The sequence below is a fragment of the Falco peregrinus genome, chromosome 14 (assembly GCF_023634155.1).
Source record: "Falco peregrinus isolate bFalPer1 chromosome 14, bFalPer1.pri, whole genome shotgun sequence".
Classification (NCBI taxonomy): Eukaryota; Metazoa; Chordata; class Aves; order Falconiformes; family Falconidae; genus Falco; species Falco peregrinus.
In genome coordinates this window covers 5,321,454-5,343,443 of record NC_073734.1, presented here as the reverse complement: position 1 = coordinate 5,343,443, position 21,990 = coordinate 5,321,454, and the positions used below count along the sequence as shown (strand labels likewise).

Sequence of the window (21,990 nt, the reverse complement as noted above, 5' to 3'; positions counted from 1 at the left end):
CATCCTCGGCTGGTGGGAGGATGGGACACGGAGCAGCCCCACCACCCCCACAATCCTCCCAGCTCAATGGGATGCCAAAAGCCCCCAGACCAGGTCTGATGTCCCCCACCAGGGACGGGAGGGTGACAGTCCCCAGCACAGCGCTTCTGAGCATCCCTGAGCCCTTCAGATTTTGGCCCAGCTACAGCAGAACTGGGGCCAGCGCTGAGCCCCTGCATGCTGCCGGACCCTGCCCGTGCACTGCTCCACACCAGCTGCCACCTCATCCCCATTAGGGTCACGTTAGACACCACAGGATGTATTTAAGTGCTCATGCCACATCCAGGTCCCACCCTCAGCTCCCATTCCCAACAGGACAACGGCATGAGAACAACCATGCAGCAAAACCCCCATCCACAAGGCTTTTTTTTTTTAAACAAAAAACTGGGAAATAAAGAGGGTAGGAGCCCAGGTGAGCAGCGGCTCTCACGACTTCCCAGCATGGCACTGGCTCATTCAGGGATTTCCTCTCCCCACCTGGCCCACAGCGTTTGCTCCGGGAAGAACCACAGCTCCTTCCAGAGCATCCTCCTGGCAGCCCCCGGCCACGAGCAAAAGCGCTGCCAGTGCTGCAGCACCAGGCGCTGTGCCATGCCAGGCTCCACCGCTGCACCCAGCAGCACCGGAGTCACAGCAGAAAGATGCCCTCCCCCCTCCCAGCAGCTAATTAATCCTTCTGCTCAGGCAGAGCTCATTAGTGCTGGTGCAACGCAGGGCTGCTCCTGCTCTGGCTGCCCGGCACAGCTGCCCTTCCCTGCGGAGAGCAAGGTCAGCACGAGGGGCCATCCGGCACTGGCACCACCACGCTTGCCCTGGCCTCTGCCTTCTGTCCCCCTCGATGGCCTTTCCTGCAGGCTGGTGGTGTTTTTTCAAGCTTATACCATAGGAAAATAATAAAATCTAACCAAAAAAAAAAAGGGGGGGTGGGTGGAGGGGGTGGAGAAAAGGCCCCCCCGAGCATGAACATGAGGGAGAAGCAGCCAAGGAAAGCAGAGGAGTCAGCCAAGTGCCTCGCTCCGTGCCAGGCAGGGCGCGAGTGGGCCGCCCTGTAAATGTTTTGAATTTCCAAAACAGGAGGGAGAAGCCAAGAGCTGCCGAGTTCCCCCACACGCCAAGAAGGACAAAGGGCATCCCTGCGCGGCAGAGGTGTGGGCAGGCACCCAGCACCCCGGCTCCCCTCCATCCCGGCTCGCCTGTGGCCCTCTGGGATGCGCCGTGCCGGGGCGATGCGGTGTGGGGGCCCCCTCTGGCTTGGCTCTAATTATAGCCAGGGAGAGGAAGCGTGACAGTGCCAGGTGAGGGCGAGCGACAGGCGTGGGGCTGGCAGTGGCCCTGCGGGCAGGTCCCACGTGAGGATGATGGGTGGCTGTGGGTGGGATGTGCACTCACCAGGACAGCCCTGAGCAGAGACCAGAGCGATCTGGTGCATGGCAAAGCCCCCAGCCTGCCATCCCGGCAGAGTGCGAGCCCCCCAGCTCGCACCCCTCAGGAACCTGCCCCCTTCAAGGGCCAAATCTGCTGGAAAAGCCCTGAAGCCAGTGCACTGGAGGCTCTCCTTGCTGCGGGATGCTCCACCGCTGATCCCTGCCACATACCGGGGGGAAATCCCAGTGCCCACCCTGGCCGCTGGCAGGGATGTGAGGATGCTGCATGGGTGGTCCAGCCCTTCAGAGTAATCCCCTGTTCTGAGGGGTGATGCTGTGCCCCCAAAAGCAGAGCCTACCCCACAGGAAAGAAGAAAGGGCTGTGGAAGATGGAGTAGCATCCATGGGAATGCCAGCAGCCCAGCCCCCACACCGAGGGGGGGCCCTACCCAGTCTGCTGCAGATTATAACCTTGCACAGATTATAATCTTAAATTATAATCTTCAACAGACCCAAAACACCATCTGCCTAATCCTGCCACCTCCCCAGTATAAAGCTCTCCTGGGTTGATGCGCTGGATGGGGGGAGCAGGGCCGTCTGGGTACCAGCCCTGCTACTGGGGGGTGGGAGAAGCTGTGGGGCGAGCCCCCCCAGTACTGTACCGCCGGGTTAGGAGCAGGCAGGGAGACAATATAGGGACTATGCGGCCTCCTCACCGCCAGATGTGTGTTAATAAGGCAGCTGCCCCCTAAGCTAATAAGGTCACTTACTGGCTCCAGCAAGACGAGAAAACAAGCAGGGGCTTGGCTGCGGTACAGCCTGACTTGGCACTCGCCGCACGCCGGCTTCCTGAATTCTTGCCGCTTCCAGAACAGCGCAACGGGGTGGAAAAAGCAGATATAACACCCCCCTCCCCACAAAACAAAAAAAAAACACAACCAAAAAAAATACCCCACAACACACACATCAAAAAAAAAAAAAAAACAAACCACCAAAAAAAACCCCACAACCCACCCGCCTCTAGCATCCCCAGCATTGCCCTTCATCCCGGGGCAGCTGGATTGGGAGCCACCTCCTGCACTGTGCTGCAGGATGGGCTGCGCAGGCTGGTGGGGTAAGGACACCCCCACTGAGCTGTTTTATTCCCTGGGGAAAATCTCCTGGGAAGGACTTGGGGGGTGGGGGGGTGGTCCTGCAGATTTTCCCAGCACAGCGAGCAGAGCAGCAGCCTCCCCCCTTGCCCACGCGCTCCCTCCCTCCCTCGCCTGCCCCCGATCATGGCGCCTACAACTCCCTTTGTTTTAATATTATAAAGCGAGCCAGATGCCGGCTTTAATCCCCTCAGCTGGTGAGGATTTGCAAACACATTAGGAGGCAGAGCCGCTGCGCGCCCGCCCCGCTGCTGCTGCTGCTCCCCAGCCCCACGGCGCGTCACCGTGCCCCATCTGCTGCCTCGGAAAGGGGATCCCGGCCCCTAATTGCCTTCTCATGTCCAGATTAGGAGCCGACAAGGTGTCCGACAAGGGGGACCACGGGCATCCCCTGCCACTTGTGGTTGGGAAGCACCAAGAGGGCCCTTTGCTTCCCCTTGTCCCCACCGGGGAGTTTGGAGGATTTGCCTCCAGTGACACGACACCAGGGTGATGGGCACAGGGGGGATGAACCCCGGCAGGGTGGCGCGGATGCACATGAGGGGACAGGCAGAGGTTGGCCAGACAGCCCTCCTGGTGCAAGGATGATGGATGGTGTGTTTATCCCAGTGGTGTAACATCACAGCTGACAACTGGAGCACGAGCCGGCTCTCCCGCATCCCCAGCGGATGGGGGACACTTCAGGCAAAGCTGTGCGAGTCCTCCCTGAAGCATTAACAGGGAAAAGGGTTTTCATCCCAACCTCCACCACTGCCAGCTCCTGCTCTGCAACACCCGAAGATTGCCACCGCATCCTTTCCCCCAGGTTTCAGCACAAGGTTGAGATTAAACAGGTACCAGTGGCAGGGGCAAGAGGAATCACTCCAAAGTGTTGCATCCCATGGGAGCAGCTCCGGGGCCAGACCAGGAGCCAGGTGTGCATTTGCCTTCCCTCCCATCAGGGACCATGTTTATCCCATGCAGCTGACAGCATCCAGGCCAGCTCCCCTGGAGCACAGCCCCAGCTCCGAGGGCACGCACGGACCCTTGCCACAGCCAGGAGGGGTGAAATGACCTCTGCAAAGCGGGGAGAGGCGGCTGCAGAGCCCCGGCAGCTGGAGAGCAAGGGGGATGCAATGCCAGAGTGATGTCCCAACCCTGCAGCATCCCAACAGGGGAAGCTGCTGCCAGATGATCCCCAAAGCCCCCTCCTCACCCAAGGGCCAGCTCACAGCACACCCTCACACCTTCCCAAAGGCTGGGGGGGTTTCCCTCCAGGCACGACAACCCAGGCTGGACTTTGTCAGGGGGACCAAACAGCCCCCAGCCCTGCAAGGACCAAGTGTCCCCCTGGATGCTGCTTCCAGGAGATTTCCGCATCCTCCCCTGCCACCAGCCCCTCGGCAGCGCAGTGGCTCCCGGCCAGCCAGGTGCTGCTTGGTGCTCCCAGGGAAGTACCACACTCCAACCCAGCGCTGCCCAGGAGGGATGTGCAATGCCAGGGCCCCCACAGGAGGTTACTGCTCCAGATCCCCCAAGGAAATGGCTCCAGGAATACACACAAAATCTTCCTGAGCTGCCTCAGACCCCGTATTTGCACTGCAAAGGCAGCAAGGCTTTTCTGAGGGTGTGTATTTTGGGTTTTTTTTAAGACCAGGATCTCCTACATACCACTTAGCAGCCAGGAGTTCAGAGGGAGCAGAGCTCAGTCCTTTAAAACAACGCCTCGTTTGCCAAGAAATAATCCCAAAGAACAAAAAAAAACCCCCAAAAAACAAAAAAAACACCACCAACCACCAAAAACCCAGACTCAGATGATAATTAACTCCACAAAGCAGCGACCCCGAGTAGCTCAAATCTTCACTGTAACTACCAAGCCTCTTCTCCAAGGGCTTATTTCTTGCTGTCTGCAACAAAACAGCACCAGCACTCAGAGGCCTGGGGATTTTATTAGTGTGTCTGTACCGCCCCCCCCCCTCCAAAACCCTGCTGACAGATTTGCCCCCGAAGCACACTCAGTTCACTGCTCCCAGCCAGGCACAGCGGGGGGCCCAGCCCCACACGAGACCCCACATCTCTTGCAAAGGGGTCACTCCCCATCCCTGCTGGGGGGCTGCAATAGGGATATCAAGGCTGCGGGGCTCCGTCCTCGGTTGCTGCGGGAGAAGAGGTACAAGAGCTAAAGAAGGGGCAGAGGGCTGCTGCTGCTGCCCCCCAACACCCATCAGCACACCCTGGCAGGGAAGGAGCCACCTTTCAGGGTCGTCGTCGTGTTCGCCCCCCCCCCCCCCCAGTCAAACAGCAAGAGAAGGCAGGGAAGCCCAACCTTGGGGGTGCATTTCAGCCCCCCCATTCCCTCTTCCACCTTTAGGGCCAGCAGAAGGGATGTTCCACCAGGAGCTGGCATGAGCAACCCTAGCAGCATCACCCCCCCAGCAGCATCACCCTCTGCCCCTTCCCACCGCTTGACAGGGAGGGGAATAAAAGAGAGAAGAGCCAAGAAAAAGCGGTGTGGAGCCAACCCTTCCCGCTGCCGCTCCCCCCGGCATCCCCCTTCCCCTCCTGACCGCGAAAAGCCAACATCTCCCCGCGCCCCTCCAGCCAGGGGATGGGAATGTGGAAGCAATTGCACTTGGCAAGGCAGCAACAGTGAGTCAAAAACAGTTGTTTGGCTTGTCAGCCACCCAGGCCCTGCAGCACTCTTGTTTTCCTTCGCCTGCCTTAACCCCTTCCAGCCCCGGCCCTCCCCCCAGCGGGACCCGCAGCCCCCCAGCCCGGCCGTGGAGAGGGGCTGGGTGCTGGGTAAAAGCCTGGTCCCACCGCCCAGCTGCCCTGCTTCTAGAAATGGGATGACAGGCAATTCCCCAGCATGAAAACCTGCAGCAAGAGGGTGCACCGGCCCTGCGCCAAACCTGCCGATGTGCTGGGAGGGGCACGGGGCTGGCACAGATCAAACATCAAATGGACATCCCGAGGCCACCAAGGAGTAGGATGCCTGGTGCTCCTGGAGCACCCCACTTGCTCATCCCAGGAGCTGCAGAGAGGTCCTTGCTCCTGCTACAGAGAGCATCCAAGATGCCCCTTGGCAAGGCAAGGGGACACAGCCACTTGTGCTGGTGACTCCATGCTGCCCTGGGGGGGGGGGGGGGGGGCTGGACCCCCTCACAGAGCCAGCCCGGTGGCGCAGAGCTGTTTAAAGTGCTGAGCGCAGCCTCCCCTGGCCCATTTATGATGGTTTAGCACATACCAGGCTGCTTCCCACCAGCTCCTCCAGCCCCTTCCCTGCCGGCCATATGGCAGCGAGGCCAGAAACACACCCAGAGCCAGCAAGAGCTGCACCAGGGTCTCTTCTCCATCCCCAGGTCACCCCTCACACCCCAAGACAGAGGACTCGGGCCAAGCACTTGATGTCCTCCCCGTCTGGCAGCATCACACGCTGCTGGGACCCCGTGTACATTCAGGCCACTGCTGATTCAGGGCAGGGTGGGGCAACACCAGCACCCATTCACCACCTCCCCAACACGGAGGGGTGACCATGTGGGTCAGGGCACCCAGCCAGGACCCCCACCCACTGCACTGCACCCCAAGTCAGACCCAGAGAAGGAAGAGACAAGGAAGGAGCTCGTGGAAGGAGTTGCTCCCTTTTTCTATTGGGGGACCCCCTGCACCCCCACAGTACAAGAGAGCTGGGGCAAGGGGATGGATGGGGAAGAGTTAAACCCTCCCGACGGGGAGGAAAAGTGGAGGGCAAGCCTGCTCACCCACCCGGGAGAGACAAAGCGAGATGCTAGAGCCAAGAGATGAAGGCGAGGATGTGATAAGAGGGGGAGCCGGGGTGTGTGCGCTGGAGCGAGGGAGCGGGGAGGAGGAGGAGGAGAGGTGGGTGATGACCAAAGTCATTGAACATTTTTTGGCACGCCTACCCCCCGAGTATCCTGGCCGTTGGCCCAGCTCGGAGCTGAACTTAAACAAACTCCTGTTGCAGCCATCTGCTTGATTTTAAAATAAATCAAACAATCTGTTGAGCCGTGGGTGATCAAATTTCCATCTGTGCGGACGCCTGCTCGCCTCCTCGGAGCCTCCGCTTGCCTCTACCAGCCAAACACTCCTGGCAGCATGTGGCCTCCCTAATTCCTCCAGGAAAGGGAGAAACCGGACCTCCCCCCCGCACCCCAGCCCCCTCCCAGCCCTTCCCCACCACCCTCCTAACTCAAACCAAGTGCTATTTTTACAGCCGCCCACCAAACAGAGACGTATGCCGGGTTTAAACGGGAGGAAAACAGGGCTGTGGGGGGAGATCCCAAGAGGTCTCAAGCTTCTCCACTGCTGCCCACGCCAGGGGGGATTCCTCATCCCATCCCCATCAATCCCACGGGTGCAAGAGAGAATGAAAAGGAAAAGGGCAGCAGCTGCCGGCAGCGGGACACTGCCTGCCCTGGCACTGGTGACTGCGGCACAGAGGCCATGGGCTGGCCAGAAATAGCAGCTGTGAAGCCAGGCGGCTGTCCCCAGGACGGGGACATCGGGCACACGTCACCACCAGGTGCCCAGGGGTGCCCAGCTCCCAGCCGTCTCCTCCGGCCAGCAGGGTGGCCCTTGAGCCCACCCAAAATCACCCTGTCCTGAGGGTTGCCCCCTCCCCAGGAGCAGAAAACCCAAGGGGAGGCAGCACCACTTGCATATTCAGGCACCTGCCCTAGGGTCCCCAAAGTGCCAAAAGAGGGGTGGCATCTCCAACCTCCACTGCCTCTTTGGGTGCTGCAAGACCCCAGCTCACCCTGGCCTGCCCTGGCTGCAATCCAGCCACAGGCTCTGCACGAAGGGACCCGCAAGGGAGACGGCACCCAAAATATCTGTGGCCCCAAATGCCCTCTGATCAGTTGGTCCTTTCTCCAAACCAGGGTCAAACCTTCGCTGGCATCACCCAGGCTTTGCCCTCCTTCCACTCCGAGCAGAGAGTGCCAGGCACGGGGCCAGTACAGCCAGAAACAGGGCAGCAAGCAGGGTGAGGGGGGGGTGGATCACAGCGAAGGGACAAAGAGGCAAGCAAAGAGGTGGGGGAAAACATTGTGTATGAAGGACACGGGGGTATGATAAAGGATGGTGCGGGGTTAGGGCTCGCCAGACACCAGTAGCCCAGGTGCAGGAAAGTCAGGTTGCTGAAAGCAAGGGTTGTCCATGCATAGGGAGGAAGGACACGCGACACAGCAGGATTTATTACTCCTCAAGGGCTGCAGATATGGGGGTGATGCATTGCTGAGGGACCCCGTAGCTGCATTGTAGAAGCAGCACTGGGAAAGGAAGAGGAGGTGCCCAGGGTGCCCAGCACCCAGGCGCAGCCCTGCCAGGAGCCCCAGCCAGCAGCAGGGCTGCAGAAGAAACCTCACCCGCGCGGGATGCTGCCAAGCCAAGAACCACCCTGGCCAGCCCAGGGCCAGGCCTGCCAAGCCGCTCGCTGCTGGAAATAACGGGGAGCTGGGGCCAGGGGAGGGATCTGGGACCAGGGTGGCCCCCACCCAGCCACAGCCCTGTGTGTTTCCCAGTGCAAGCTCTTGGGAGGGAGCCACGGGCAGCAAAGGGGTTGGACAGTCCCAAGCACGCTGCAAGCAGTGCCCAGGCTCTGGGGATGCAGGATCAGGCTGAACGCAGGACTGGGTGGGGGGAACAGCAAGGGAAAAACAGCTGGAATAAATAAGTGATGTAGCAGCTTGTGTGACCCCAGTGCATCCCACCAGTCACCCATCCTGGAACAGCCCTGTGGGAAAACCTGCTCCTGGGGGAGTCCATAACCCCAGCTGGCTGCTCAAGAGGGTGGCAGAGATGGGGGTCACCCAAAAGCCAGCCCTGGAGTAAAATCCAGGCACTGCCCTGACAGGATACACAGCCGGGAGCAGGTTACACAGCACAAGCAACAGAGGGAAAGGCGGAAAAAAAAAAAAAGAAACCACCACCAAACCCCTTTTTGGAAGAGGAAAGGACTGACAGGACCTGGCCGAGAAGCAGGAGAAAGCCCAGATTTCCCAGTTACTGTGCAGATGTTCTGGACTGAAAACAGAAGACGGCAGGAGCAAATTCATCTCCCCCTCCAGAGACGCCGCAGCCAGGGCATCTGGACTCTGTCTGCAGGCAGGAGAGGCAGCTTCCCCCCAGCTCCCCGGGGAGCCCTCCTCACCGGGGACGGCCGGGGCATGCCGAGCCCCCTGGGGTGCCCACCCACACCCGAGAGCCAGGGCGGCAGCGGCAGCCAGGGCTCCATCCCCACGCCAGGTTGACCTTGGCATGGTTACCTCCCGGGAAAACTGAAGGGCCTTGTCTTCACCATGTTTTCACTTTGGGATAACTCATGCTGCCTGCTCCGAGGAACGGGGGGAGAGATGGAAAGAAGAAAACGCAGCTGTTTTAGCAGTGAAGACAAGGAGGGAGGGCAGGAGACATACATATATATATATATATATATATATATATTTATTCCTGGCCAGGGTAATAACTGAAATCACTAGCACTTGATCATCACCCGATGAAAAGCTTCACAGCCGACTGAAGTCAGCCCGCTTCCAGAAACATGCTGCAAGCAGATGGGAGGTGATGGTGGCAATTTGCTGCTTGCCCCAGACCCCGCACACAGCCCCCGAGACGCCTTGCACAGCTGTCTGTCTGTCCACCCATCCCTCCCTCCCTTGGTCTGTCCACCCCGCCGCGGCTGCAAACCACCGAGCGAGAGAGGTTGACGCCTTGGCCGTGACCAAAATGTTCCCAGCTCTGAGGTCCCTGCCAGTGACCGCAGCATCCTTGCATCCAGCTCCTTGGGGACGGAGGCAGCTGCTGCTGCCCCCCTGGGAGCTGTCAGCTGATGCTCCAAGGGGGGCAAAGCTGGGGGGGACACAATCAAAACTATTTTGGAGGGTCAACAGGGGAAACCACCCTGCACAGGGCTGCAGCAGAGCCCGGGCTGTGCCACAGGGTGCAGTGGGTCCTGCAGGGACAGGTGCCCAGCCCTGGCTGGGGCTCGAACAGGCGAGATGCTCCTATGATGAAAGTCCCCATCCCCAAAAGCAGCAGGTGCTGGGGACACACCAGGTGCCAGCATACCGGGACACAGCCTTGATGGGGGGTCACGGGGCGGGGGGGGCAGGCACCCTGGGAACAGCCTGGGCTTTGTGCTAAGTCAGCCCCAACATCTTCCTCCCTGGCTGGAAACCACCACCGCGCTCCTGCCCTCTGGCCACAGCAGGCAGCTGCCTGTCCCCCCAGCAAAGGGGTGATGCTCCTGGATGCAGGGTCACCACCACCCATCTCCCCTGATGACCCTTGCATCCCAGCTGGCTCTCAGCTTTGGTTTAGCTCTAAACTAGAAGCCAACAATTCACCAGGAGGAGCTGGGATAGAGCACGGGGCGCAAACCAGTCCCTGTGAACCCTCCTGCCCTGCTCCTGCTCCCAGGGGGGTGCCAGCATCCTCCCCACGCTTCCCCCCCCATTCAAAGCCAGCCCCAAGACCCAGCACCCTGTTGCTCACCCGTGCCAGCACCAAGCTCTCCCCGGGTACCAGCGCAGGCGATGCTGTGGCCGGCCCTGCCGGATGCCGACGGGAAAAGGCAGCACTGGGCCAGACAGCGATTTCCTGAGTTTGTGTGCAAGGGCTTGAACAGCCCCCGGTAAATCCTGCGGTGGGTCCCTGCTGCAACCAGGGATGACCCGTCCAGCACCCATGCTTGTACACAGGCACTGAAACACAGTGTCTCAGCAGTTCCCTGGCTGGAGGGAGCTCCTACACCCGCAACACGACAGCACAGGGCCCCCCCCCCCAAGCCCCATTTCGCACATGCCACCGGTGTGCGATGCCAGGCAGCCACGGTGCTCGCCCTGCCCCGGCGCGGGTTGCGGCACGCTCGGCACAGGCACCTCGCTGCGGGCCGGCAGGTTAGAGAAGGAAAGCCAGGGCAGCTGCTGCTCCGAGCACGCCAGCTCCACGGGTAAACAGATGACTTCAGTCTCCCGAGAGCTACTAAAGCCCGGCAGCACTTGCACTAATGGGGAAGCAGGGAGGAAAATAAGGAAAATAAAGAGGGAGAAGCAGCATCATATTCATGCCAGGCTGCAAAGTGCACCCAGGTAACGTCCTCCTCCTCCCAGCCCAGCCAGAAGTCCCTCCTGGAGCCATTCTCTTCCTCCTCACCCTGCTACTGAAGATCCAGGGGGAGAAAAAGTCACTCTGAGGCCAGGCCAGCTGCACGAGGCTGTTTATCCAGCCATGCCGCAGCAAGGCTCATGTGCATCGGGGCGGCTGGGGCTGCCAGTGCTGCGCCAGAGCAGCTGCTCACCCGGCAGCGGGAGCAAACCACGACCTGCCCGTGGTGGCCCAGGCTGGCACTGGGGCTGCAGCATCCTCTGCACGGCACAGGGAGGGGAACTGGGCTCTGACAGCCAGGGGCAATGCGTTTTGCAAGCAAGGGTGCAAGTAAGGAGCAGCACCGCATCCCCAAAAGCAGGGCTGGCACCTGCCAACACACAGCACTGGCTCTGCAAGGAGCCAAGGCACGCTCGAGGTGCTGCTGCTGCCTGCCTTGGCGGCGGGGGGGACCAGGAGCTGTCAGAACCCTTGGCCGGGGCCTGGGAGGATTGTGCTGCTGGAAGGTCTCCCATCACCAGCTGCTCACGGCAGAGGAAAGCCCAGCACGGCTGGGAGCCTGCCACCACCAGCTGAGCTCCAGTGGCTCCTTCTCAAGCTCCCACTCTGCTCCCCAAGCACTGGGATGCTCCTGCCCCATCACCCTCACACATGTGCCCCTGCAAGCCCCCAGCCTGGCAGTGCCTAAGGAGGGCAACGTCCCCAGCACACCGGAGGGACATTTCCATGCCATCCCTTCAAGCTCAGGACGCCAGCATGCGGCACAGACTTTTTGATGCAGGGAGGATGGGCAACATCTGACCAGATGCTGCCCAGTAGCACAGGACCAGCAGGAGCTTCCTGAGAAGCTGGGGAGTACCCTGTGCCAAAGGTGCTGGCAGGGAGCAAACAGCTCCCCCCACAACCCAAAACCAGCATGGGAACAGATCCAGGGCACAGCAGGCACCCATTGCAGCCAGCAAGGTGCAAACAGGCTCCTGGCAAAACAGCTGTGCCCTGTGCCCAGGAGGTCCCCAAAACCTGCTCAGGAGATGGAGACATCTCCTTGGCCCCAGCTCAGCCACTGAGGACGATGACAGCGGAGGTGTTGGCACAGGACCTAGCTGGCGTGTTTGCGGGGCACAAGACGGTGAAAAGCCAGCTCATGCCATTACCCACGTAGTTGCCAACGCAGGCGCCCATGCTGCTACGGCAGGGATGTTCCCCCTCACTGGGAAGCGGCTGAAGAGCATCCCGGGCTGGCCTCCGTGACCATGCTTCCCAGGCAGCCAGGAAAGGCCAAGTATCTGGACAAAACATCTGTCTGTCCACAACAGCCAGAGCCAGCCGTCCCTCTACCCCATCTCCCGACTTGGCCATGGCTTCGCACAAAGCGCAGACAGGGAGGCTGCTCCAAGATGCTCCAGCGGTTGCGAAAGCATTTTCACTGCAGGGGACCAGAGCGGAGCCGGCCCCTCTCCCCGGGAGGCTGCGGGGGATATTTTGGGGGGTGCAGGCAGGGTTTCCTGGGCAGCACACATTTCAGGCCAGCATTTTTGGCAGGTGCTTGCAGAAGAGCAGCAGTGCTTGAGCTGCCAGTCCTCTGCTGCTGCTTTTGGGAAAGGCAGAGAGAAGACAAGGGGCGGGGAGGGGGTGGGTGGGTAAAAAATAAATATATAGCAGCCAGCTGGTGAGCTGTGGAGTCAGCACAAGGTCTGGAGGACACGGCGACTGGCAGCAGCGCAGGAGCCCTGGTATTTTGGACAGCTGGTACAGCAAGGTCAGCCTGACCAAAGCAAAAGCCCCCTTTGCTGTCGTCCCCCCCATCACGGTTGAAGGACGCTGACCCCCAGATGGAGACACTGGGGGGATGAGCTACCGGCCCATGGGGTGACCCTGAAACAATCTAAGCAGTGAGTGAGGATGAAGAGGGATGGAGGGACAGAGGGGTATGGGTTTCTAGCCTGGCTGGGTACATACCAAACCCTCCCTGACCTCATCGGCAGGAAAAAGCAAGCGGCACATTTTCCTCGTGTTGTTTCTTTGTTTGCCATCTGGGAACACGATCCCGCAGGAGGCCGTGCCCCGAGACATGAAGTCATATCATGATTATATTGCCACCTCCGTGCTCGGATTGAGATCTCATCCGAAAATGCCAGACCCAGTCGGTGTTAGCCGCAGCAAGCACTGCGGAGGAAGCTGCTTTGCTGAAAGGCAACGTGACCCTTGCTAAAAACATCTTTACATAGACATATGCTGCAAACAAAACAGGTTTATCCCAGTAACTTTGGCTTAAAATACCTTGGCCTGATTTTGCTCTGTATCTGCTAGAATTAGTGATGGCAAGAATTGGCACAGATAAAACCACCAAAGCCAAGCCGAGCTAGAAGCCAAAAAATTGTGGTGAGACCAGCTCTGCTCCTCCCTTCCATTTAAGGGACGAGCAGAAGCCCGATGCAGCCCATGCCACCCCTCTGGAGCCCACACATGAAGCCCAGGCTGGGGACTCATTGAAGAGCCATCAGCTTGGCAGACAAAGTGCAACCACTCAAAACACCCCCAGTCACCAGAACACTTTTGGTTTGCTTCAAAATTAATAAAAGATGCAAAGAAACCAGAGGTCCTGCCTGCCTGGCTACGACCTGGGACCCTTCCTGCACAGGTTCCTTGTTTCTCATGCTGCAATACACCCGAATATCCATACCCTCACCAGGAATTCGTCGAGAGGGCAGTCAGGTGTCACCCCTCCACCCCCGGGTTTGTTTTCATGGCATCCAGGAGTTTCAGCTGCTGCTCAGCATCAGTGGGACAAGGTTCAGTTGAGAAGACAAGAACCCTTTGATGTTTGCCCAAACCCTTTTTCAAAAGCCAAAAAGAAAATGCCCACCAACAGCTGTAAGCTCGACATAGCGTTTTGGAAACACAGCATGACCTTTGAAGCTTGTAACCTGAAAAAAGGGGCCAAATCCCCAGCTGAGCTAACACCACTGCTGCCAAGCAATAAACGCAGTGAACTCGGGCACAGCCCCATGCAACAAGACTCAGGTGTCCCCTGCAAAGCAGGAACAAGACATGGAAAATGCCAGATGATGCTCAGAAAGCAGCCTGAGGACAGAGCTGGAGAGATGGCAGCGAGCTCTGGGTGCTCCCAAGGAGCAGGACGGCACCAGCTGCAGATTTTGCACCCAAAACAAACTTGAACAGCTTTGCTTGAGTTATGGTGGGATTCATGAGCTTTCCAGAAACCTGAATGTACTTGCAGAAAGTTGCATGTGAGGAAAGAAAACCAACAGAGCTCACTTTTACGGGTACGTAACTGCAGCAAGAGCAGTGGCAGGCGAGGATGGGAAGAGTCAGAAAGGCAGGGGAAGCTTTTCCAGTGCTGGCAGAGGGAAAGGTTCAGAGCAAGCACAGAAAACAACAGCCAGGTCGAGCACAAACAGCCCTTGACCCGGGAGCACTGGTGACACAGGGCTTCACCCCTTTAGAGAGGGCAGGAGGGCTCGAGGGGTGGCTTCAGTGGCCTCTTCAGCAGGCACAGCCGGCCGGGGACACAGGTCAGCATCGCCTCTGGACACCAGCCAAAGCTGGGTGTTTTATGGGTTATTCAAAGCAATCAGCCTCAACACCTGCTCTGCTCGCAGCGGCTGCTTGTCCCACAGAGCCCCAGGGAGCCAGCTTCTCCCAGCCAGCAGCAGGGCTCGACAGTGGGATGCACAGGTGGTTTCTCTGGATTAGAAAGATGAGACATCATACCTGGTGGCAGCAGCCACCCCAAACCCAGGAGCCCTGCACCAATGGGTACATAGATCTGTGCAGGTTCCCCTTGCAAGGGACACAGCTGGAAAGAAGATGCATTCTCAGAGCACACATCCGCATGCCTTGGAGGGGACCAAAAGCAACAAGCCAAAGGACACCCATACCAGGGATGTCTATTACCAAAACTCAGCATTACCATTTTCCTTGGTGGGAGAACCGAACCCACCCCACACAAGCCAACAACAAGGTTTCTGCAGCAGCCCCTCTGCCAGGCAGACCTTACCTTTGGGAGACCCTCCTGCAGCAGGTAGAACCACCAGCAGCACCACACCTCTACACAGCAGCACCCACCCCACCATTCCCCAACACCAAACCAGCAGCAGGGGCACCACCCCACCCAAAATACCAAAGCCTCCACCCTCTTGATGAGCCTCAGGTGTAGGGTTCCCTCATTAGCACCTCCAAGCTGTAATAGAGATGACCTGAACCCTGATTTTGCTGTCCTGCTAAGAGAGAGGGATGCTGGAGGGGGTGGAATCTGGTGACATTTGGTACATTTACTCATTGCCTCAAACTTTGAGCCGTCTGAATCAACCACCTGCAGCCAGGACAGTAGTAAACCACCAGCTCTAAGTGCAGCCGGGTGTCAATCCTGAGTGTGTGAAAAAGCACCTGCGTTCAAAAAAATGAAGTTGCAGAGCTGCAAGGAGGAACGGGGAGATGGTTTTAACCCCTCAGGCTCACTCCCTCCTGTCTGCTTTCATTTGAGTTGGGACCTGGGTGTCACACAGGAGTGAAAGGCTCGCCCAGGGTTACTTTCAGCAGCAAGCGTGCCTGAACAAGGGTACAGTTAAATTAGCCAAGAACCCTACCCAAGTATTAAGCCATGTTTTAAATAACCTTGACATCTGTGAGGTCTCAGCCCGATGGAAAGCATGTGGAGACAGGGAGGGAAAAGGCGAGAGGACCTTCTGGCCAGGCAGAGTCACCACCAGGACACGGCAGAGCCCAGCAAAGCAGAACGGTGCCCGGACCAGCCATGCTCTCTCTAGGCAGCTCTGCCTTGCCCCCTGCCACTCTGCCTGCCTGCGTTCTCCTCCTCTTCCTCCTCCGCCTCCGCTGCCTTTCATAGCCCCACACAAAAGCTTTTCATAGCTGCTTGGGTCAGAGACAGGGCTGCAGGCAGGAACCCAAGTGGGAGTTTGGGGCTGGGGCCAGCGGGGACAAGAACTGGTGTGCCTGAGAAATGCTGGGTTCCAGGGGGGTCACTAAGGGACCCCATGGGATGCACTCCCGAGCACACAACACCAGAATGCGAGCTGGGACAGAATTGCTATCCATAATGTCCCCATGACATGGCCTGGGGACACTAACAAGGTAGCAGCGTGAAACATCAGCGGGGGACATGTGGATGCCACCCCCCTCATCAGCTGCACCAGCACGGGCTCTGCTGGAGCATCATCCCAGCACCCTCCCCTGGGTCAGCACCATGGGATGCTCGCCTGACTCCTGAGCCCTCCAGGGCCACCAGCCAGCCAGGGCTCCAGCACCTTGCAAATGCCACCAGAGCAGGGGATGGACAGGTGGGCAGCGTGGCTGTGCCCACGTGGGCAGCGCAACTCATGCAGCCCCACACCAACTCCAACACCCGGAAAGTCTCCACCACCTGAGACCCCTCAGCACACAGTGAGTCGTGTTGGCTGGAAGCAGACTCCCATGTGGGCAAGCCTGAAAATAAATCATCACAAAGCATCCACGGATGACCTGCAATGATGTTGGGGCAGTCCAGCTCAGATGGAGCCTGGAGGAAACTACTCAAAAGCAATGGCTTCTGGAGTATTCCCATCGCCGGCGCCAACCCAACCTCCCGTGCCATCCTGGCAGTCTCCGCACCGCACACCGACCTCCGGTGTGTGCAGCCCGGTTGCTCTCCAAGCAGCGTCACCCCAGCTTGGGAGCCAGCACAGCTGAACGGAAAATTTTATTTGTAACCAGCCAAGGGAGAGCAACCGGAGAGAAAAGGAGCGCTGTCTTGGAAGGGCTGGTTTACATTTCTAAAGAAAATGCCAGTGCTTCAGAGAGCTGCAGGGTTCTGGCTACGAACGGAGCCCAAAGACTTTGAAAATGAACGCGGGGATTTAGGATGCTGGCATTTTACGGAGCCCAGCCTGGGGCCTGGTCTGCAGATACAGAGCAGCGGCTCTCCAGCACACTCCTGCAAGCTGGAAATTCAAGGGTAAAAGCAGTTATTTCCCCATCCTGTGAGAAAGGCAAGCTTGCGACTAGTAAACCTTTGCCCTGCCGTGCTGCTTTCTAGGTGATGCCCCCAAAGCACCCTGCGTAACCCCAGCGGGAGGTACAGAAAAGAGCAACCCGCGAATCTGGCAGCACCCAGCAATGACACCCATGACACCCTTCAGAGCCGCAGGGCTCCGTCACGGTGGCTTGGAGGGATGCTGCCTGGGGGTCCCTCGCTGCTGGATAACCAGAGCAGCACAGGTGGGGAGCACCCAGCCCCGAGCCCGCACATTAGCTCCCCCAGCTGCAGGAAGAGCCGGTGTTTCTCCAAGGGGAAACCCTTTGATTAAGACAGCTTATACAACCGGAGATAACTTGGGAAGTTTCCTAGGGCAGCGGAAGGCCATGCGCTCCTTCGAGCTTCCCGAGGATGCTGCCGTGGAGGGCAGGCCAGGCAGCCCTCCCTCCCCTCTGGCCCCGCTGATCACCCTTGACAGCGAGAGGTACGGGATCAGGATTTCCTCCGTGCTGGCCCCCACCTCCCTCGTGCAGGGCTGCGAGCAAGCAGGCGCCAGTAACACAGACACACGCTTCTGCAACAGGACAGGTCTTGGCTCTCCCCACCTCTTGGAAGGATTTTTATCTGTTCCTTCGCAGCTTGACAGCTCCAAAAGTTCATTGCTAAAGGCACCCCATCCATCAGCGTTCGCCCCCAGGGACCAGACCCGAACGGAGAGCATCCATCTATGTCACCGCTCCACCTCCTCCTCAATGCCAGAGCTGGGAAACGCTGGGAGGAGAGGGATGGGGTCCGGGCCAACCGCCTTACCTTGGGGAGGAGCGCCGAGGGTGCCACTGCCAACAGCTCTGGCGGGGTCACGCTCTTGCCAGCCAGGACCACGGCACCGCACTCGGCACAAGCGCCGATGGTCAACTGCTTCCCATCATCCACCAGCAAGCTGTTGGCCACGCGGAGGGTGTAGAGGAAGACGGGGAGCCTGGCCACTTGAACCGCTTTTAATCCAAGGCATCGCTTCTTCTCTTGCCGGCAGAAGAAGCAGACGAAGGTCTCCACTTTGTATTGCCGGGACCAGGCGCTGCTGGGGTGGTGGGAGTTCCTGCCCTCGTGCTGCAGCCACTGCCCCAGCAGGTCATGGTAGCAGAGGATGCAGGTGGCCACCAGCCCGGTCGAGTCAGCCGGTCTGGCCCGCGGGGCGGGTGGGTAGACCGTCAGGAAGGGGAAAAAGGGCTCCTTCTCCCCAAATCGCCCTGGTGGGTTGACATTGAGCTGGAACTCTCTGCCAGCTCCCAGCTCGGCCCCGCAGATGTAGCAGACGGAGGTGGGACCGGGCTTGACGACGGCAGGGTGGCTGGCCAAGCTGCCGGGATCGCTGGTGGAGAAGACCTGGTGGTACCTGCCCAGGAAGCTCTGCACCGAGGTGATGAGCTCCTCGTTGTGGCAGGCCCTGTACATGGCCCACAGGTCCTGCAAGACCCCGAAGCACTTGCGGCAGCTGCTCACTTCCCAGTGCTTGTTCAACCCCTTGGCGCTGGGCGGGCAAGGCAGGAGGCTGAGGAAGGGGAAATGCATGGTGCTCTTCGCATTGCCGTTGGTGATCTTGGCTGCCACCGGCCTCGCCTCCTTGCCGCACTCCTCCCCGCAGAGGTAGCAAGCCTCGGGCACCGGTGGGGCGCCCACCCCGTCCTCCTTCAGCCCTCGCCGCCCCTTGGCGGGCATGGCGCCGGCGTTGAGGGGCACCACGTAGAGCCGCTGCAGCACGGGCACGTTGGCCAGCTCGAAGCTTTGCCACTGCTGCATGAGGGAGGCGAAGCAGCAGGGACACACCAGGGTGCTGCCCGTGGGCGAGAGGGGCTGGGCGCCGGGCGGGGGGCTGTGCAGCCAGAGGAAGGGGAAGAAGGGTGCCGGCGAGGTCTTCTCCTGCTTCTGCACGTGGACGCGGTGCTGGGTGGTGGGCGACAAGGGGCTGCCGCAGATGTAGCAGGCGGTGCCCGATGCCCAAGCGGGCCGCTCGCTGCCCTCCTCCTCCTCCTCCTCCTCCTCCTCGCTGGTGATGTTGATCTCGCTCTCCTCCGAGGAGCAGCGGGGCGGCCCCCGCTTGCCCGCCGCCGCCGCCGCCGGGGTGGGCCGCGCCGCGTCGCCCGCCCCCTCGGGCTCCGAGAGGGGCTCGGCGTCGGAGAGCTCGGAGAGCTCGGAGCCGGCCGCCGGCCCTTCCTCCTCCTCCTCCTCCTCTTCCTCCTCCTCCTCCTGGCCGGCGGGGCGGCGCGGCGGCGCGGCGGGGTCCCAGCCCGTGGCCCCCCGCCGCAGCCCGGCTCCCCCCGCCGCCGCCGCCGCCGCCTCGCACTGATGGGGCCGCTTGAGCCAGTACATGCGCTTCTCCACCGGCGTGCGGCTGCGCTCGAAGGAGTCCCACTGCTCGCCCAGGAAACAGCGACAGACGGCGCAGACCAAGGCGCAGCCCTCCGCCGAGACGGCGCGGGCGCCGGGCGCCGGCTCCTGGTGCTGGAGGAAGGGGAAGAAGGGTCGGTGGTCGCGGGGGGGCCGCACTTGAAGCTTTAGCTCTTTGCCGCGGCTGATGCCGCCGCCGCAGATGAAGCAGCAGAGCGGAGGCGCCGGGGGTTGCGGAGCCCCGGGGCCGCCCGCCACCGCCGCTTCGCCGGCCGCCAGCGCGGCCATCAGCCGCTGCTTGCGGGAGAGCGGCGCCGCCGCCGCCCCCGGCCCCGCCGCGCTCATCGCCGCCCCCGGCTCATCCCCCGGCTCCGCCGGACACGCAGGCTCGGGGGGCGGGTTTGCCGAGCGCTCCCCCCCCCGCCCGCCGCCGCCCGCCTCCTCCCCGCCGCGGGAGACGGCAACGAGAAAGGGAAAAAAGAAAAGAAAAAAAAAAAAAAAAAAGACCCAAAAAATAATACTCCGAAACCACCAAAAAATCCCCCCAAACAACAACAACAACAAAACCGGAATAAAAGTTCGGTGCGAAAGTTTGGGTCCCGCCGGCGGCGCGGAGGAAGGGCGGCTGCCGGCCGCCTCCCGGCCCCGGCGCCCCCGGCCCGGCTCCTCCCCGGCCCCCCCGCCGCGACCTGCCCGCCGGGGGGAGCCGGGGGGAGGAACGAGCCGCTGCCACCCCCCCACCCCCCCCCCCCGCCCGGGGCGGCTCGGGGCTGCGGCAGCCGCAGCGGGGGGTGCAGAGGGACCCCACGGGGGGGGCGGGGGTGTGTGGTGTGTATTTACAAACCCACCTCACCGAGGGGGTCTATAATCGCCCCCCCGCGGGGCTTCGCGCATGCCCCCCACCCCCCCCATGCGGGGCGGCCCGCACGCGTTGTTCCCTCCCCATCCATCCCCCCGCCGCCCCCCTCCCCAAGCACGGCCTTTGGGGCAGCTCCCCCTTCCCAAGGCAGCATCGCCGGCCGGTCCCCGCCGCAGGACGGCTCCCACTGCGCTTTGCCGCCACATCCCTGCCCTTCCCAGCGCTGCCCACCAGCCATTAGCTCCCTGTCCCGACCACAGAGCAGCCCCGGTAATTTATTTCACATTTCAAAAGTCCTGCTGCTGTTCCAGTTCAATACCAGATTCTATTTCCCGCTCGGTCCTAAAATGCTGCATCGCTTTGCCACTCACTGGTAAATAGCTGATGTGTTCCCAGCCGGAGTTGGCCGCGTTTCAGCGACGCATGCAATAATCCCGGTATATCCTTACCTGCCTTGCAGCCTGCGATAAGATTTAATGCTTGTAAAGCACTTTGCTGTCCTTGGACAATAGGCACCGCGGAAGTGCAAACTGTACTGAAGTCCAGCCACAATTAAACCTGACTTATTAACCACCCAAGCATCTAGTCAGCATACCCGCCAGCTCGGCACAGATCTCCCAATAAAAAAAATAATATATATATATATATATTAGAGGCTGTAAGGATATTTTTCAAGCAGTCGTTTTTAGGAGGAAGCCTGCACCCGGCAGTACTGTTGAGTTTGAGTTCATGGCAAGTCACTGCAACATCCCTGGTCCTGTCCTTGCAAAGCCCTCAGCCTGCCCTGCTGAAGGAGGGTGCTGTGCAGGATCGAGCCCAGAGAGGCAAGGTCGGGAATTGCAATAGGACAAGGGACAGGCGGGACCGCGGGCTGAGTGCCTGGGCCATGTGTCAGGGCACCCAGCTGATGCGGAGAAGCCACACGGTCCCCACTCCTCATCACCTCTGGTGTGAGCACAGTCCTCGCCCTGGGGGCACCCCCCGGCTGCGTCCCCCTTGGGTTGACCAACCCTTCGTGTCATCTCCCACCCGGACCGCAGGGTGACGGCGTCCGGCGCTCCCCAGCAACTGGCTGTGAGATCAAACAGATTGTGTGACATCAGCTGGAGCGCGGGCAGGGGCAGGAGGGCTCTTCGGGGACCCGGATCCAGTTTCCATGCAGATGGCTCCGGCAATAAAGAAGCAGGGGGGTGGGAGGCAACACACAAAGCGGGGAACACGATACCTTGGGAGAACTGGCTCCACGGGGTTTTTTGCAGGGTTTCCAGAAGACAGCAGGGCCTTGTTGTATTTTATTTATTTACAGGCCTGATGTGGCGGCTGCTCGATGCACTGAGGGTACTGGGAGAGCTGTGCACATCATGGACATGGGGTGGACATGAATCAGATGTTCCTTAAAAGGTGCACGCGGTCTCTCAGTGGCACCCCCTTTTCTGGCTGGGAAGAGGCCATCCAGGTGAGATGGGGTCCCTGACCCCAGGCAGCAGCACCGGGTCAGGGAATGCTTCGCCCTGTCTGTGCATCCTTTGCTGCTGCTGCTGCCTCTGGGTTTTTCCCGGGGGAGCAGTCTCGGGCTGCTCCCGATTGCCCAGCCGGAGCTCCCTGGGGAGACGCAGCCACCGGCTCAGCCCACCCTTCGAGTGCGGCCGACAGATGCTCTCCCGCCTGCTCCACAGATGGGCGAGAAAACAACGCACTGCATTCAAGGACCAGAGCTTAGCAGGGCCAGACCCCCCCTTCCCCACCCTGGCCCAAAACACCAACCCTCCTTGCCTCTCTCCCGCCTCTCTGGAGGCGCAGTGAGCCCCCGGCTCCCCCCGCGCCCTGCTGGGACGCAGCCTGCCTCGGAGCGGCTTCCCGGGCCTTGGCTGCGCACGGACAGAGCAGCTCATTTATCATCCTGTGCCGCCCCGGCCCTGCGGTTGCTGTTTGCAACAGAGAAGCTGGGAGGGAGAGAAAATTTCTCAAGTCGGCCTCGGCAAGAACTGAAAACATATGCCCTGGCGGCAAACGCCTCCCCTGGGGCGCGGGGATCGAGGCGAGCCTAGCACAGGATTTTCCACCTCGGCTCCCGCCGGCGTGCAGCCC

At 60.3% G+C, this 21,990-nt stretch overlaps 1 protein-coding gene across 1 annotated transcript in view; it reads right to left on the bottom strand.

Moving 5' to 3' along the window:
* The window catches only part of GSE1 (Gse1 coiled-coil protein), a 102,856-nt gene extending 83,983 nt beyond the window's left edge, over positions 1-18,873 (bottom strand). Inside the window, 1 exon segment of the mRNA XM_055818585.1 lies at positions 17,466-18,873. Within this exon segment, the coding sequence (XP_055674560.1) occupies positions 17,466-18,455 (990 nt within the window). The 5' untranslated portion in view covers positions 18,456-18,873.
* Between the last annotated feature and the right edge of the window lie 3,117 nt (positions 18,874-21,990).